General features: G+C 45.6%; 1 protein-coding gene across 4 annotated transcripts in view; it reads left to right on the plus strand.

Moving 5' to 3' along the window:
• Positions 1 to 16,241, plus strand: part of LOC124039219 (MOB kinase activator 2-like) — a 112,887-nt gene that overhangs the window by 90,028 nt on the left and 6,618 nt on the right. For 3 of the 4 annotated variants that reach the window (XM_046355146.1, XM_046355132.1, XM_046355138.1), the window contains exons 2-3: positions 13,586 to 13,746; positions 15,689 to 15,782. In XM_046355146.1, coding sequence (XP_046211102.1) covers positions 13,586 to 13,746; positions 15,689 to 15,782 — 255 coding nt within the window. Of the gene's footprint in view, positions 1 to 3,583; positions 3,879 to 13,585; positions 13,747 to 15,688; positions 15,783 to 16,241 lie in introns of those variants that run through there. The other variant, XM_046355125.1, reaches the window with a different exon arrangement.

Raw genomic sequence — 16,241 nt, forward strand, 5'->3', positions numbered from 1 at the left:
GATGGTGATTATAGATGGTTGATTGAGCATCAGCCACCAGTTTGACTTTACCTCACCTCACCGTCATTCCAGGAGCAGCCAGTCATAGGTCCTGGCTGTTGACGTCAGTGTTTCCAGCAACCTTCTTACGCAACTCCTTTGTTCTCCCTCCGTTGTAAGTTTAATGAGCAACGTGTGTTCTTATTGAATCTGGCCCTCAAAGCAGACACTGTGGTTTCCAGGGATGCCTTGAAGCTGTCTGTGATAGTCTAAGTAGGCTAGAAGTTGTCCCCCCCCCCCCTCCCTCCCTATCCGCTGATACTTGGTCAGAGATTTTCTCACCCCCCCCTCCCTGCTGCTGTCCTTAAGTGCCATGACTCTCATAGTTTACTCATAGTTCGCCACTGAGCAATTCAAGAGGAAAATAACGTCCGTTTGCTAGAAAGGGGATATGAGCCAGATCACGTCAGATGGGCCTACTGTTTAGTGTGATGGGCTAGCTAGCTGCGTGCTTGTTCGACAGATTGTGATTCGCGCTGTGTGTGTCATGTCGTGTTAGATAACATTGGGGAAGAGGACCCTTTTGTTTGACTTAGTTTACCGATGTTGGTTTACATGTAATCTAGTGACGTGACATCACGGTTGTTCCACAGAATATGGTTTATGTCCGATGTCCTAGGTGTGCACTCTTCCATGGAATGGCGAGAGAGCATGAGAATTTCCAGAGCGTGAGTTAATGGTTTATGGAAGGTTTGTGTGTGTGTGTGTGTGTGTGTGTGTGTGTGTGTGTGTGTGTGTGTGTGTGTGTGTGTGTGTGTGTGTGTGTGTGTGTGTGTGTGTGTGTGTGTGTGTGTGTGTGTGTGTGTGTGTGTGTGTGTGTGTGTGTGTAGTACGGTTAAACCAGGTTGCACGGTGAGTGGTGCCATGTCTGGTCTCGGAAGGAGCTGCCATTGGTGACGTCAGCAGTAGCTAAGAATCAGTCTTCTCTCTGTCCGGTACACAAAGAATGTGCCTGACCGCAGTTTCCACCCACGTCAAATCTTAGGCTACATGAGAATGGTGTTTGTTTGTGTGAACGATTCCAACTTGTGGGCTAGGCCTGTAGTCAGGGGCCTTCCAGGTAGAAATAAAACCCCTATGTTGGGTCACGTAGGAGACTGTTGCCAACTATATTAGCCAACTTTTTTTGGAACTGCAGAAACGACAGCAATTCATTAGTTGTAGTTATCAGCCTAATTTAGACCCAAATCAGCTCATGAACAATAATGGATTAGTACTTTCCAGCAACTGAATTGCTTTTTAACTCCAGGAACAGTACTTCATTAAGTTGTCTTTGACCTTGAAGCCTCATTGAGCCCTCTGTCTTCAATGGAGTTCATTCTGAATGCAGAGGCTCTGGCTATGGCCCAGTGGTCTTGAATGGCTGCCTTCTATTTTAGGTAACTGCTGATGTAATAGCTGTAAGCAAATGGATGGAAACTTTTTTTCTTCTCCTCTTTTTTTTCCATGACATTGTTTTTCACTTCAGTGGTCACCACCTCAGGTAGGGCCCAAAGGCGTTTAGAACTGTTCACCCATGGCCCTTTCTGTCCGCACCACCTCTTTCAATCTCTCCCCCCTTCACTCTGGCCAGTATAGACTAGGCAGAGGCAGGCTGAGGCTAAAAATAGCTCCCTAGAAAAGGCTCTGGCCTGTTCTGGCCCCTCTCTCTCCTCACCGCAGCAGCCATTCAGAGTGATGACCCTAACACCCCCCCGAGTGAGCTCTGTGCTGGGGCCAGACGGGGAGACATGTCTCCCAAGAAGGAGCCATGCTGGCAGAGCGTGCAGATGGACCTGTACATGGCCCTTATCAGAACACCCCACTCTGATACTTGTAAGATATACGTGATAGGGGTTCACATCCAGCACACAAACAAGCAGGGTCTCTCTCTCTCGCACACAAACATGTAAAGACCTTTTAAACGCACTGATTGACCCTGACATACTCAGACCCTTACACACTGACTGTCTGTGATATATATATATATATATATATATATATATATATATATATATATATATATATATATATATATACACACTAGGAGAGAGCTGAGCTCCAGCCCCCCCTTCCCCCCAGATTAGTGTGTCTTTGTGAGCGTCCATGCTACAGCAGTCCGCTGGTATGTCTCACATCTGCAGCTGCAAGCCCACTGGTCCAGCCGGAGAGAAGGGGGGGGGCAAGGAGAGAAACCTGCGCCCATATTTATAAAGTGTCTCTGAGTAGGAGTGCTGATCTAGGGTCAGTTTGTCTTTTATATCATAATGAATTACATTATATTGACGGGGGGGGGGGTGTACTTGAACCTAGATCACCACTCTGAGGCTTTAGGGATTACCAGCCTTGGTCAGAAAAGGGGTCAGAAGAGAGAAAAATGGAGGGGGAGAGTGAAAGACGGGGAAAGAAGTGTCTGGGGATAGTGGGGAGAAAGAAAGATGTATAATGCCTTTTTTTAATCCACGATCCCTTGACGTAGCCTGAGACTTTCTTTTCCTTTGTCTGTCTTCACTTTCTTTCGCCGTCATAAGGCCGTCTATAGTAGGTCTATTTCAAGACTGCTTTTGTACTCTCAATGTTGAGGATCGATGTCAAGTCCAGGTGGTGTAATGCCGCTATTCAACCCGACATCAGACTTGCGCCGGGAACTCAGCCGCCGCCTCAGCCTTGACACTCGTTCTTAATTGGAGGCTTTTCCGAGCTGATTTACCTTACACTGCCAGGAGACACTGAGCTGAACATAAGTCGGTACACTGCCAGTCCTGTTGTGCCAAAGTCAAGTCGCTACATGGCCATCTACTGCTCATCTCATAGTGAGGTTTGAAGTCAACCACAAGAATGTGGCCTCGCCGTCTCAACATGTACCCTGTCGTGAACCAACCGCGTTCTGCTGTCGTCAGGCCTCCCAATGCGGCTGACCTGTCTGGTGAGATGACTCGAGGCCTTGTGCATCAACTCTATAGGTCATTGCTGCCTTCTAATTGGACATTTTAATTGTTTGCAATTTTTTTAATTTTAGGAGTTGTTTTTATCCAGCTGGGTGGGACATAAGTAGGGATAGCCTCAGGCTGAAGAATGAGAGTACTTCTGTTTTAAACTAATAACACCACTTTGTGTTTACAGTATATTTTTGGTATTTAAGAGTTGTTACAGTACAGTAGTAACACGACAGGTATTACTATGGTACAACAAAGTTACAACTCGTAGTAGATGGGGTATTCATCCCACAGTGTGATCATTATTAACTAGAGTTACATTTGTAACCGTTATGGCTCCGTTGTAGCACAGAATCCTGTACCGCGTACCCTCCTTCAGACGACCTGGCTCTTTTTTGTCGCCACTTTTGCGACAACGCTTCAAGGAAGAAGATGGACCACGTCCACATGAGCTGTGACGCCCTTCATTTCCCTGGACGCCGATGACGTGGATGTGCTTCAAGGCAGCTCCCAACTCTGTTAAAATTCATTCAGTTGGTCAAGTGACTAAGTGTCCCCCCCTTTTCCCTTGTTGTGGGGGTTCTGTTTCGCACCTCAAGGACTCCTCTTCCCGGATTGGCTGCATGTGGGAGGGGGCGGGCAGTTTGCGAGAGCCACAAATAGGTTTTTCTCTTCAGGTCTTTCGTAACGTTATAGCCGACCGTCAAAATTGAAGTATTTAATTTTGCAGCCTCCGGAGAGGAACGGTGTGGCGAGAGACGTTGTTTTTGGGGGAAAAAAAGAAGAAAAAAAATTCCCCCATTCAGTTATGGTCGGAGATTATAGTCCCATTTCAGGAGACAATACGGATATGCACTCACAGAGGAACTCCAAAGGCGGATTAAGTTGTAAAATGGTCCTTCAGGCGGTGGGAAAAGTGTTAAGGTAAAAAAAATAACCGTGTTTTTTGAGTTAACTTTTCGTCTAGTTTTTCTGGTTGAGACCCTACTCCTGTAATGTGGAGGCAAGGCAGCGGTCGACTCGTTCGACGATACGGCGTGACAAGCAGCGTGTTTGGTTTATAGTGGAACTTTCCAGCAGAAGGAACATCTAATCAATAGCTGATTTTGGAAAATACAATTTGGTTTAGACTACATTTTGGAAGACGCGTCTGCTTTGCAATTAGAAAAATACCGGGTTTCTAATGATCAGAATATGTTTGTTGGTGTGTTTTTAGATGTACATTTATTTTTCTCAATTCGAATGTCAGTTTCGGATCAAATATGAACGAAGTAGGTTCTAGACTCACTGTTAACGTGCTACTGTAGGTGTAGAAGCAACAGTGTGTGTGTGACGACCAACATTGCTACCACGTGAGAAGCATGTAACGTTAGCCAAGTACTGTCCTTTTCATGTCGTTCAACATTAGACTCTAAATCAGTTCTTGGTTCGACGCGGTGGCAGCAGCTATTGGATGCAGGAACATATCGTTTCCTAAGGTCTGGCACTGAACATAGCGCCTATTCTTTTCTTTAAAAATTCTCTGTCAACTTTCTCACTGCAAAGTAGGCGCAACTTGCATTCGTTTAAACATAGGCCTACTGCTTTCTCGTCGCAGTGTTCTTTACAGCTCACAATTTAAAAAAGGAAATTGCTTTGTGTCTTAAACAGCAATTACAGGCTTTTCTACTCTCAGGTTCCAGGTTAACAGCAATTCACTAGTCGGTGGAATTTGGTTTGGCTTCCAGCATTCAAGACTGAACAAGAGCAATGTGATATGTCGTCTCAACCACTGTCAATAATTAATGCCCCGACTTCCGTTTGAACCAATTCAAACAAAAACATTGCTTACTTAGAGGTGTTTTGGATAGAAATATGTTGATGGTCCTACTTTCTCTATATAAAACAACAACAGAAACAATCACAGACCCACTCTCAGAAATCATCCCATGAAGAACTCTAGCACTGTGGGGAAATATATTGAAGTAACCCATGACAACACTGTCTCAGTAGACACCTTGTATTTATATATATATTTTTTTTTTTACCAGGAAACGCTCTTTTAAACGCAAAAGGCTACAATTCGGGGCCTACCTTGTTAAGTCACAGTTTAAAACTTGTTGGCCTAACCATGGGGCCTGTCAGTGTGGCTTTTCCTTGTGAAGTCTTTGATAGACGTAATGAGGTTAATCCTTCATGGGACAGAGTTGACAGACCGACCATGCTGGTTAGTTTCCCTTCTCTTACCTCCACCTAAACGCTTGGAAACAATCAGTCCCAATTATGGAACCTTAGATAATAGTACAGTATTGGGATACTTCAGGATTTTGGCAATAAGGCCTTTTATTTACTTCCCCAGAGTCTGATGAACCCATAAATACAATTTGTATGTTTCTGTGTCCATTTACAAAGGAGGTTAGACGGATTTTCCCACGGCAATGCTAATTGCGCTGGCACTAGTTGGCAACTTCCTTCAAACTGCACGCAGTCATAAAAATGGCGTCCACAAGTTCATCTGAACCTGAGGAAGTAGATAAGAGCCTCATTGCCAGAATCCTGAAGTATCTGTTTAAGAATGCCCATCATTTTAGGATTCCGTGCTGTAAGAATGAATTATTGTACAGTACAGCAGTCACAAGAATGTATTGTACATTACAGTAGCAGATGGCAAACCTAACAGGTAATGACAAGTTCTTCTGAATGCCACAGTGATTGCAATCGGTTGATGCATGTAGCCTACACGTACCGCCTTTTAAAAATGCACTTATCACCGTCAAGTGGATTTTCCAGTTCAGTGACCATTTGAGGAAGAATAACAGAAGGGAGACTATATGGCAGCGTTTAGACAGGCAGTCCAATTCTGATCTTGTTTTTGCTATAATTGTTTTGGTGCCCAGCTCTGAAAAAGATCTGTGATTGGACAACAACAATATCATAATTGGTCTGCCTGTGTGAACGCAGCCAATGAATGCATAGTTCTCAGTGTTCCAATGTCATTTTTCATCACAGAAGGGGCGGCATTCGATATGCTTATTTTTTTACCACCCGAAAGATTATTCCTTCCACAGCAGTGGGGGCAGTGTTGTTGCTTGGTTCTTTGATCTGATCTATAGGCTATTCATCGAAGTTGCTTATTTTGCATGGATAACCACATATAACCTCAGCCACTGCTTCAAATAGTAAACCAAACAACAAGAATCCACCCAAAAATGTGTTTTGTTTAGAAGTAATAACTAGTAATTACAGGCTATTGTGAAATGGTAGAACCTACTGTAGCCAACTAGCTAAACAAGTGCTTTTTTCTCTCTCTCCGTGACCAAAACATAACATTCTATTTTTAGCTCATGGGAATGAATACACAAGCAGTATATTGAACTCCAAGTATAGAGTATTTGTCAGGGCATATTCTTTTATTTTACATTTTATTATTTCACATAGAGATGTGGGAAGCTAACCAGACTAGCTTGCTATGTTTTTAGCCAGGCTTCCAGCTAGCTTCTACAAGCAAGGGAAGGCGACTCTTCCTTGATTTCACAAAAACAAAGACAAAAAAAAGCCATTGATATTGCTCCCTTGTGAATGGGAGTGGGACCAGCGAGGCTATCGTGTATCCAAAAGGTGTCTGCTACTCCAAAAATCCCACTCCTCACATGCAGTCAAACACCTAGATCAACGGCGTGAAGCTTGTAAGCTGTTCTCCCCCTCACACACGTCTGTTGTGATGTTGATGCCCTTACATTATAGTTTCAGCGGGGGTTCTTTGTGGGCTCAGCGGGGCATTGGGGCTCTGAATGGGGTTTAGCCCTATTGCAGCGCACAGTCACGGGCTGGATGGGACCCCCAGCCTCCAACACATTGGGTTCTGTCAAGTGATCCTGTATGCCATGAAGGGACATTTATGTGATTGTAGGAAACATGGCATGAAAACGTACATTCAACTAGGTTACGAAAAACAGACTTAACAGAATTTGCATGGCAAAAGAAGACTATAAAACAGGCCTCAGGGCAGTTTGGCTTTGACTTCTAAAAGTAGAAGAAATCTGAGAAAGAAAAAATCGGAGAAGACTGCCATTGTTGCACATTTCTACCTAGATTAGCTGAGTATGACATGTGTGGATATTCCTGCCCTTACTCCTCTCTCTTTATAGCCGTGGCTTGGTTTGCTCGGCCTGCTCCTCTGTCTGTGGTTTTCAGGGGAAAATAACCATTTGAGAAGTATACTCAATTTAGATGCCTGAAATAGATCTAGGGCTGTCCCCGGGAAAAAAATTAATAAATCTTAGTCGACCGAGAGTTGTTTGTTCTTTCGACCAGTCGACTGGTGGAAATGTAAAAAGTGTATTTTTCCATACAGTGTTTGGAAAGTATACAGACTTTTCCCACATTTTGTTACAGCCTTGATCTAAATCAGATTAAATCTGGGGGGGGTTTCAATCTGAACACAATACTCCATAAATTGTGCAAATTTATAAAAAATATAAACCTCACATTTACATAAGTATTCAAACCCTGGCCAGGTCTTGAGCGGTGCCTGGTTTCCTTCAGATGTGACGCTTGGCATTCAGGCCAAAGAGTTCAATCTTGGTTTCATCAGACCAGAGGAATCTGGTTTCTCATGGTCAGTCCTTTTAGGTGCCTTTTGGCAAACTCCAAGCAGGCTGTCATGTGCCTTTTGGCAAACTCCAAGCGGGCTGTCATGTGCCTTTTGGCAAACTCCAAGCGGGCTGTCATGTGCCTTTTTACTGAGGCGTGGCTTCCGTCTGGCGACTCTGGACACCAGATTCTTCACAGGGAATACTTTACATAGTGTGGAAAAGCGATACTTCAAGCCTCAGCTTCTTTCTACTTGTCAAACATAGAACTGATTCTGTATACTGGCGGTTGGTGTTGGGGGGTCCATGGGTGGCTTGAGACCATGTTTGGGATGTCTTACTCATTGGTAGGAAGAAGTTTGGTCCAAATCCAATGTTGGTAGTATATTTGTTGACTATTACCTGAATCCTATAACTAAACATTTGGGTGCAATCAATTTGCTTAATTTCTCAGATCAAATTATATTTCAACAAAATTCATCTTTCAGGGATGCTTAATCGTATCTGTTACTAACTATCTATTGATTTTCTTTTTGGCCTCTGACTGACTTGTTTGGTTTGTTTCTAGGGCTGTGGTTTCAGATATATATTTTTTTGTTGGTCAACAAAGTACAAGAACATCATCCAGACATCTGTTCTTTATCTGTTGTCGTCTTGTCTCTACCCTCACTGTAGACACTGTAGTCACTGTAGACACTGTAGTCACTGTAGTCACTGTAGACACTGTAGTCACTGTAGACACTGTAGACACTGTAGTCACTGTAGACACTGTAGACACTGTAGACACTGTAGTCACTGTAGTCACTGTAGACACTGTAGACACTGTAGACACTGTAGACACTGTAGACACTGTAGTCACTGTAGACACTGTAGTCACTGTAGACACTGTAGTCACTGTAGTCACTGTAGTCACTGTAGACACTGTAGACACTGTAGTCACTGTAGTCACTGTAGTCACTAGACACTGTAGACACTGTAGACACTGTAGTCACTAGACACTGTAGACACTGTAGTCACTAGACACTGTAGACACTGTAGACACTGTAGTCACTAGACACTGTAGACACTGTAGTCACTAGACACTGTCACTAGACACTGTAGTCACTAGACACTGTAGACACTGTAGTCACTAGACACTGTAGTCACTAGACACTGTAGTCACTAGACACTGTAGTCACTAGACACTGTAGTCACTAGACACTGTAGTCACTAGACACTGTAGTCACTAGACACTGTAGTCACTAGACACTGTAGTCACTAGACACTGTAGTCACTAGACACTGTAGTCACTAGACACTGTAGTCACTAGACACTGTAGTCACTAGACACTGTAGACACTGTAGACACTGTAGTCACTAGACACTGTAGTCACTGTAGTCACTAGACACTGTAGTCACTAGACACTGTAGACACTGTAGTCACTAGACACTGTAGACACTGTAGTCACTAGACACTGTAGTCACTAGACACTGTAGACACTGTAGTCACTAGACACTGTAGACACTGTAGTCACTGTAGACACTGTAGACACTGTAGGGTGGTTTTCCTCCACAGCTGTTCGGCTGGTATTACATCATCGAATGAAAACCAGGTGGTGAGGATAGCATGTTTCTCTGGTGTGAAGCTAGCCCCCCCCAACATACCAGAGATACAGGAAGCATGGTCAGCCGGTGCTTCGAAAATCCATCATAACTACCCTTCAGAGAAAACCGGGGGGGGGGGGGGGGACTGCTCACGCTGTCTGGCTGTACTTTATTAATACACATTCTTCACCCCAAATCATTGTGGGGTCCATGTGTTAATTCCTTCTGTTTAAGCTTGTGGGGAGTGTAAGCTGTTCCTAGATCTGCGCTCGCGTGTGTGCTAGAAGCCATCTTGTTTACGGTAACTGCGTTGGATGGATGCTGAAAGCTGTTCCCTGTCACAGATTGCATTAACCACTTCCATCTGCAAATCATTAGATGCCTCCACAGTTCACCGGGCCAATTTTAAGCAAGAGTTGTTGCGCTCGGCAGGCAGGCTCTTCTGGCTGAGGGGGGAAAGTCAATACATGGCTACAGTTAGCGATAATGCTGTAAATGCGCTATTAAAAACCAGAGCTGTTTTAGCTTCCAAGCCTTTTAAAGTAGCAGTATGTGCGTCAGTGTAGGTGGAATTAGCCCGTTTCCCCCGTTGAGGTGATAACTAAGCATGGGGGCGGCAGGTAGCCTAGTGGTTCGAGCGTTGGACTAATAACCGAAAGGTTGCAAGATCAAATCTCCGAGCTGACAAGGTAAAACTCTGTCGTTCTGAACAAGGCAGTTTTAACCCACTGTTCCTAGCCCGTCATTGAAAATAAGAATTTGTTTAGAACTGACCTGCCTAGTCAAATAAAGGTAAAATAAATAAATGAAAAGCACAGGCCTAGTCTAGTGTTAGATGCGTACAAAGTCGCCAAGTGGTTCGACTCAAAAGGTTGCTTAGACAATAAACCACTGTTATCGTAATGCATACAGCCTTTTTTTTTTGGTAGCACTTTTAGTCGAAGGCCTTTCGGGCTAATTACTCTGCATATTTGTGTAACGTGAGGTTATTAATTGGAAGCAGACTGTTTGGGGTGGAACAGTAACATGCCTGTCTTGTGTTGTACCTGCCGAAGGCCGCCTCTCCTTAGCGGGCTCCTATTGTAGTCCTGAAGCGTTCAGTCGTCACACAACTGATTTCTTCTAGGCCAAACGAGTTGACTCCCGATAAGGAGGATTGGGGAACTGCGCTCACTTCACCGACATGGTTGGCACTCTGAAAACCTCTGTAAACACACCGTTTGGATTGTAGATAGTCTATATGGACTTGCTCCACTTGAAGAGTGGTGCTTACAGGCACTGGATGGTCCACTCCAGAAACGAAACGATCCACACAAGTTCTCTGAGGCGAGAGAATGTCATATTTGACATATTGTATCCCTCATTTCTTCTTTCTCTTACCCTTTTCCTTCTTTACTTCTTTTAATGTAGACCTGTCTCTCCTGTCCCCCTGCTCACCCGTCCAGTCAAGAGCCTCAGGCCCTGCACTCCCCTCTCCAACCTCTTTCATCTGCCCTTTCTCTTCATCTTTCTGTGCCCTCTACCTGTTCTCTGATCTTATCTCATCTTTCTCACCCTGTTTCCTTTCTCCACTATTATACATTTGTAATTTCTCTCTCTCTCTCTCTCTCGCTCTTCCCATCTTACCTTCTCAATCGTTCCCCCGCTCTCTTTTCTTATCTCTACTCTACTCTACCCATAAGGAGCAGTGAGACAGGTGTATGTGATCCATGCTTGTCAGGTACATGTTCTATCATGTGAAACAGCTTATCGCCAGCCGTTAAGGCTTCATCTACGGATATTATCAGAGTACACACGTTTTCAACGGCTTCCATAAGCCCCCCAGAAAACAATTGTGCTCGTTCTTAAAAATAAAAAAAAGTTTCACTGAGCCATTTCCTGTCTCTCCTCCCTAATTTCGTCATTTTCCATACCATGCCTCTGAGGTATTTTCTGGATTCATTACTTTATTTTAGGATAAAGAAAACTTCCTTTTTGCCAGCACCGCTCCCCTGACACACACACACACACACAGGCCGTGGTAGCTCGTGGTAAAGTTCTCCCAGGCAGAGTCTTTGCCATAAAAGGCATTGTATTACTCCTTACCAGGCCAGGCTAGACCAGACCCGGGGCCAGGGCCAGACGCATGTCTCTGGACAGGAAGTTGACACCGCCTGGTACTAGGAGGAAACCATGCATGCCATAGACTATGTAGTCACGCTCACCAGCCGGTGGTCTGAAGACACTGCTTTGCTTATAGGAGAGCTTTGAAGCCTGTGACTCAAATTATAGCGTTTAGGTACTTATTCTAGCCCACAGTAATGGGTTCTTCAAGTGTGCCGTGTGTTTTCTGTGTCTGATTTTGTCAAGGTCGTTGCACGCATGGCGGTTTGAAGTCTCAGGATTATTTCCCGAGGGGAGAAAACGGACGAGACTGAACACACACAAATCTGTGATGAATGCCGAGCGAGCCAGTGCAGGGGTCCTAATTCCTGCTTTTAATTCAATAACCAAAACGCCAACTCAGCTCTGATTTTAAGTTCCTTGCAGTGGCCTGGAAGTTCTGGTTTCAAAAGCATTCTCATTTTAAATGATAGGTGAGTTGTTTTCTTGAGTAGACATGGTGCTATCGATCTATAACAGGAAGTGGGGTTAGGCTGTAATGCAGGGTGATGTTGAGGTCAAAACTGGAACTGTCGGCTGGCTGGCTGACTGACTGACTGGATCTCACAGCTGTTGGCTCTGTCGAACCTTTAGTCTCCATCTTCTATCCCCCTTTTTGTCTATCGCTCCCCTCTCTGGAAGTCTTGCAGCTTGCTGTAGCTCCCCTCCCTCTCGTTGCATGACCAGCTGGACACGCCATCCTGTTCCAGTAGTAACGCTGACCAGAGACCAGCCCGGTCTGCTGAGGTCCTTTCGTCTTTTCACCTTTCAGATCTACAGCCTTCTAGTCCTCATGACACTCAAGTCAGACAGTGGAGGGTGGTCTTAAATGTCCTCAAACAGGAGATGTTGTCAGTGAACGTTTATAGACATAGTAGGTACGGTACTTTCCTCTGTCTTAATTTTTATTTTTTATTTTTAAATGCATGTCTGTGTGTGGAAGGGAAAAGTTAGAGGTAACTTTTTAGTCCCCCAAAGCATAAGGTTCTGAGCAGTGTTACTCAGTCCCAAGAAGCCCCTGGTCTCACAGAGGTCTGTCATGTTTTGTAAATCTGTTTTAGTCATTTCCATGGATATGTGAGGGAGTAATGTCCACACTTTTTTTTTCTCAGCCTTTCTTTCTCTTTCTGAAAGTACTTGATTAGGCCTGTGGGCAGCCTCTGTTTTCTCCCTCTTTGGAAAGCAAAGTAGCAGTCGTCTTGAGTGTTGGCTTCCCTCTGCACGGCTCCCGCTGAAAAGACTGGAGTGTTTTATGGCCGCTCTAATTTTTATTTTTTTCTCTCTCTCCTGATTCTGGACTGGTGTCAGTTGTCCGGGAATCAGGATCTGGGAGTGGGAAGGAAAGGCTAGAGCCAAGAGCACACGGAGGGTGGGCACATTGTGTTTAAACAGAGGGTGTGGAGAGAGCTGGGGGAAGGAGGGGGGTGGGGTAGTTTAAACGAGGGTCAACAGGGGCACAATAAATTCATGGAGTAAAGTGGAACTCCCCTGTCCTCAAACAAACCCAAACACTGTAATAAGACAGCCTGAAGAGAGAGGGAGAGTGAGGGAGGGAATGAAATGAAGATGTGGAGGGAGGTAGATGATTAAAAAGGAGGGAGCGAGGAATTGAGCCGTTAGAACGCCGGTCGCCTTCTAAAGTGGGCCGCTGAAACTCAGTCGAGGTTAAAGCTCTGTGAAATCCCCAAGAAAATAGTGCCGTAATCGTTGTTGCTTAAATCGAGCCAGGTCTGCGGTGTCCCCAGGCCCTGCTTTTGTCTGAAATAGGCTAGTCTCACTCAACTCATTCAACCTTTAACCCCTAGATCAGTGGACTAGCTGTTTGGGTGAGGGAAGGCTGAGAGTTACGGCCCTGGAAGTGTAGTGATGGTGTGATATGACAGACTTGTGCTAAAAGTAGCGCTGGAAGTACAAGGCGCTGCGGGCGGGCCAGCTGTGTGTAACTGGCCCTTACGGGAGGCCAGGGGTCATGCCTTGGGTCAGGCACAGGAACAGAATTCTCTCTGTACAGATGCTGGGTGCACGGCCCTTTTTTTTAGCGGGCTCAAAACCCCACGGCGGGAGAGACATGGCGACCCTGGCACCGACCTGTGTGCGAGTGTGAAACACAAGGTTGTCTGCTAAAGGCGATTCACATAACACACTCAGGCCAGGGTGATACGGCTCAGTTTTTAATTTTATGTGTACGAAACAACCCTCTGTAATGTAATGGCTACTAGCTAGATACGGTATCTACCTTTTTTAATTTGCCAAACTGAGTTAAAATGTCGTCTGTGACTGTCTCTGTGCCTCGCTCTAACCTGCCCCCCCTCCCTTCTCTTCCTGTCCCCTACAGGAAGTCTAAGACGAAGCCCAATGGGAAGAAGCCGCCAGCGGAAGAGAAGAAGCAGTATCTGGAGGTGGAGTTCACGAAAGTACGGGTGGTCGACTTCGACCTGAAAGAGCTGGTGATGCTGCCCAGGGAGATGGACCTCAACGAATGGCTCGCCAGCAACAGTGAGTCGGCAGCGTACACGCTGAGAGAACATATTTTGGGGGGGTCGTGTTGAGCCTCCCTCTCGTCTTTCCAGAAACGGCAACATAGTTTTCAGAGAAGCGAAACACTTGACAGATTTACTTGAAGGTTTCCTCCAGTATTCAGGCATCTGGATTTCTGCCGTACCAGAGTGTGTCTTCTCTTTGAACGTGAGTTCAGTAAAGGCACTGCACTGCAGCTAAATCCTTAAGACATTTATCTCCAGGTGCAGCCTTTTACGTTATGGGCAATTCCAAGGTAACAGTGACAGACCGATTTTGTACTTTAAAATGTATGTCAAACAAAAAAACAATGATTTTAAACAAACCATATAACTATATGCACAATGACTACTTAGCGATTTCCACTGAAAATTTTTACAACAAAAGAACACATTTACTTGGAAGAACGGTGCAGAACAGGTTATGGTATGAGACGGTTTGTGCTGTTTCGGCCTCGATTCTGTTACCAAACTTTGACTCGAAGAACAGTTCAGATGCAATGTAGTTTTTGTCAAATGTTCTGTGGAAATTCTTCTCTATAGTCCTTGTACAAAGAGTTATAGGGTTTGTTTAACTTTGAAATCATCGGTTTTAGTTTGACATGCTCTGATTTTTCACGTTAAAATGGGGAAAAAAAAGAAATTTCCCACATACAATGGCTCGATAAGAACAATGTTAACTCTGGGGTTCCAGGCATCTCCGTCTTAGACGTTTCCTCCGGACGTGTCTGAACCACTGTAATGACCTGCAGGCTGAGACAGCAGAATATTCCATCCAGACTATTTACAATCCACTGCCTGTTCTATACATTGCCTTCTCCACTATACAATAAACTATATATTGATAGTTTAGGCATAGTCTCTATGGGTTTGTGAAGCCCTGTAACACCCTACGTTCTCGGTTGTGGGTTGTTTCGTCAGGCGTTGTGTGTGGGGGACTTCACAGGGGTTATTTTGTTTCTCTCAGGGCTTGTTTTGGAGACTGAGCAACCTGTCAGGTGCTCCCAGAGGGAGATGCAAAGAGCCCCCCTTTTTTTTTTTGTCTTTCGTTTTTTGACGTGAAATGAGGGAGTTGCGCAACAAGGCCTGACCCCTGTCCGTATAGTTCTATGTTACGTATGGTTGGCTACAAACGAACGTGGCGAAGAGGACGCATGAGAAACGTACGGAGATGTTACCTTGGGGCTAAAATGCTGGTCATGAATGGAGCCAACAGCACCTCCAAAATCCGGTGTCTGTGTCGGTCGGTCGGTCTGTGTCGGTCGGTCTGTGTCGGTCGGTCTGTGTCGGTCAGTCTGTGTCGGTCGGTCGGTCTGTGTCGGTCGGTCGGTCAGTGTCGGTCGGTCTGTGTCGGTCGGTCGGTCTGTGTCGGTCGGTCGGTCTGTGTCGGTCGGTCGGTCTGTGTCGGTCGGTCTGTGTCGGTCGGTCGGTCGGTCTGTGTCGGTCGGTCGGTCGGTCTGTGTCGGTCGGTCGGTCTGTGTCGGTCGGTCGGTCTGTGTCGGTCGGTCGGTCTGTGTCGGTCGGTCTGTCTGTGTCGGGTCGGTCTGTCTGTGTCGGTCGGTCTGTCTGTGTCGGTCGGTCTGTCTGTGTCGGTCCTGTGTCGGTCCGTCTGTGTCGGTCGGTCTGTGTCGGTCGGTCCGTGTCGGTCGGTCCGTCTGTGTCGGTCGGTCGGTCCGTCTGTGTCGGTCCGTCTGTGTCGGTCGGTCGGTCGGTCTGTCGGTCTGTGTCTGTCTACTTAATACCTGGGGCTGAACATGTACAGTACTGATGGAAATGTTGTCTGTACATGAACATAGCGGGGGCTCTATTGGAATGAATTTATTGCGTGTCGGCTACTTAACCAAGGCTAGATCTGGAGCAGGCTCATTGTGGAGTGTGATAATGATATTATACATGATAATATTCCTCTTCTCTCCCTTCAGCTACGACCTTCTTCAATCTTATAAACCTGCAGTACAGCACCATCTCCGAGTTCTGCACAGGGGACACCTGTCAAGCCATGACCGCCTGTAACACGTAAGTCCCCCCCACCATTGGTTTATTCATCAGTGCTCTGGCCTACCATTGGGTTATTTATCAGAAGTCTCACATCCCATTATACAGACCCATGTCTTGATAGCAGCAGAGCTTTCTGACCGCAGGGCTGCGCTCGGTTACCCCCGACTTTCCATTTTGTAGTCTTCCTTCTCTCTCGCGCACTCTCTCTCGCTCTGTCTCTCCCCCTCTGTCTGTTTTGTCAAGTGGAGGGCTGTGGAGCTATCTAATACTAGTGAGAGACTGTCGGAATGTAGATTTCGCTGTGAGCGTTCTCAAATCGCATCAGCCTTTCTGAGGTGCCTGGCGTTCCTAGCTGGACTGGTGCAGAGTGAGGTCTCTGTTCTTAGAGCACAGAGGTCCTAGATGGAGGTCCAAGATCAAATGGTTCTGAGAAGCTGATGGAAATGTGACTATTTTTGATTGTGTTCCACCACCAAG

This window comes from Oncorhynchus gorbuscha, linkage group LG01 (assembly GCF_021184085.1).
Source record: "Oncorhynchus gorbuscha isolate QuinsamMale2020 ecotype Even-year linkage group LG01, OgorEven_v1.0, whole genome shotgun sequence".
NCBI classification, from domain to species: domain Eukaryota; kingdom Metazoa; phylum Chordata; class Actinopteri; order Salmoniformes; family Salmonidae; genus Oncorhynchus; species Oncorhynchus gorbuscha.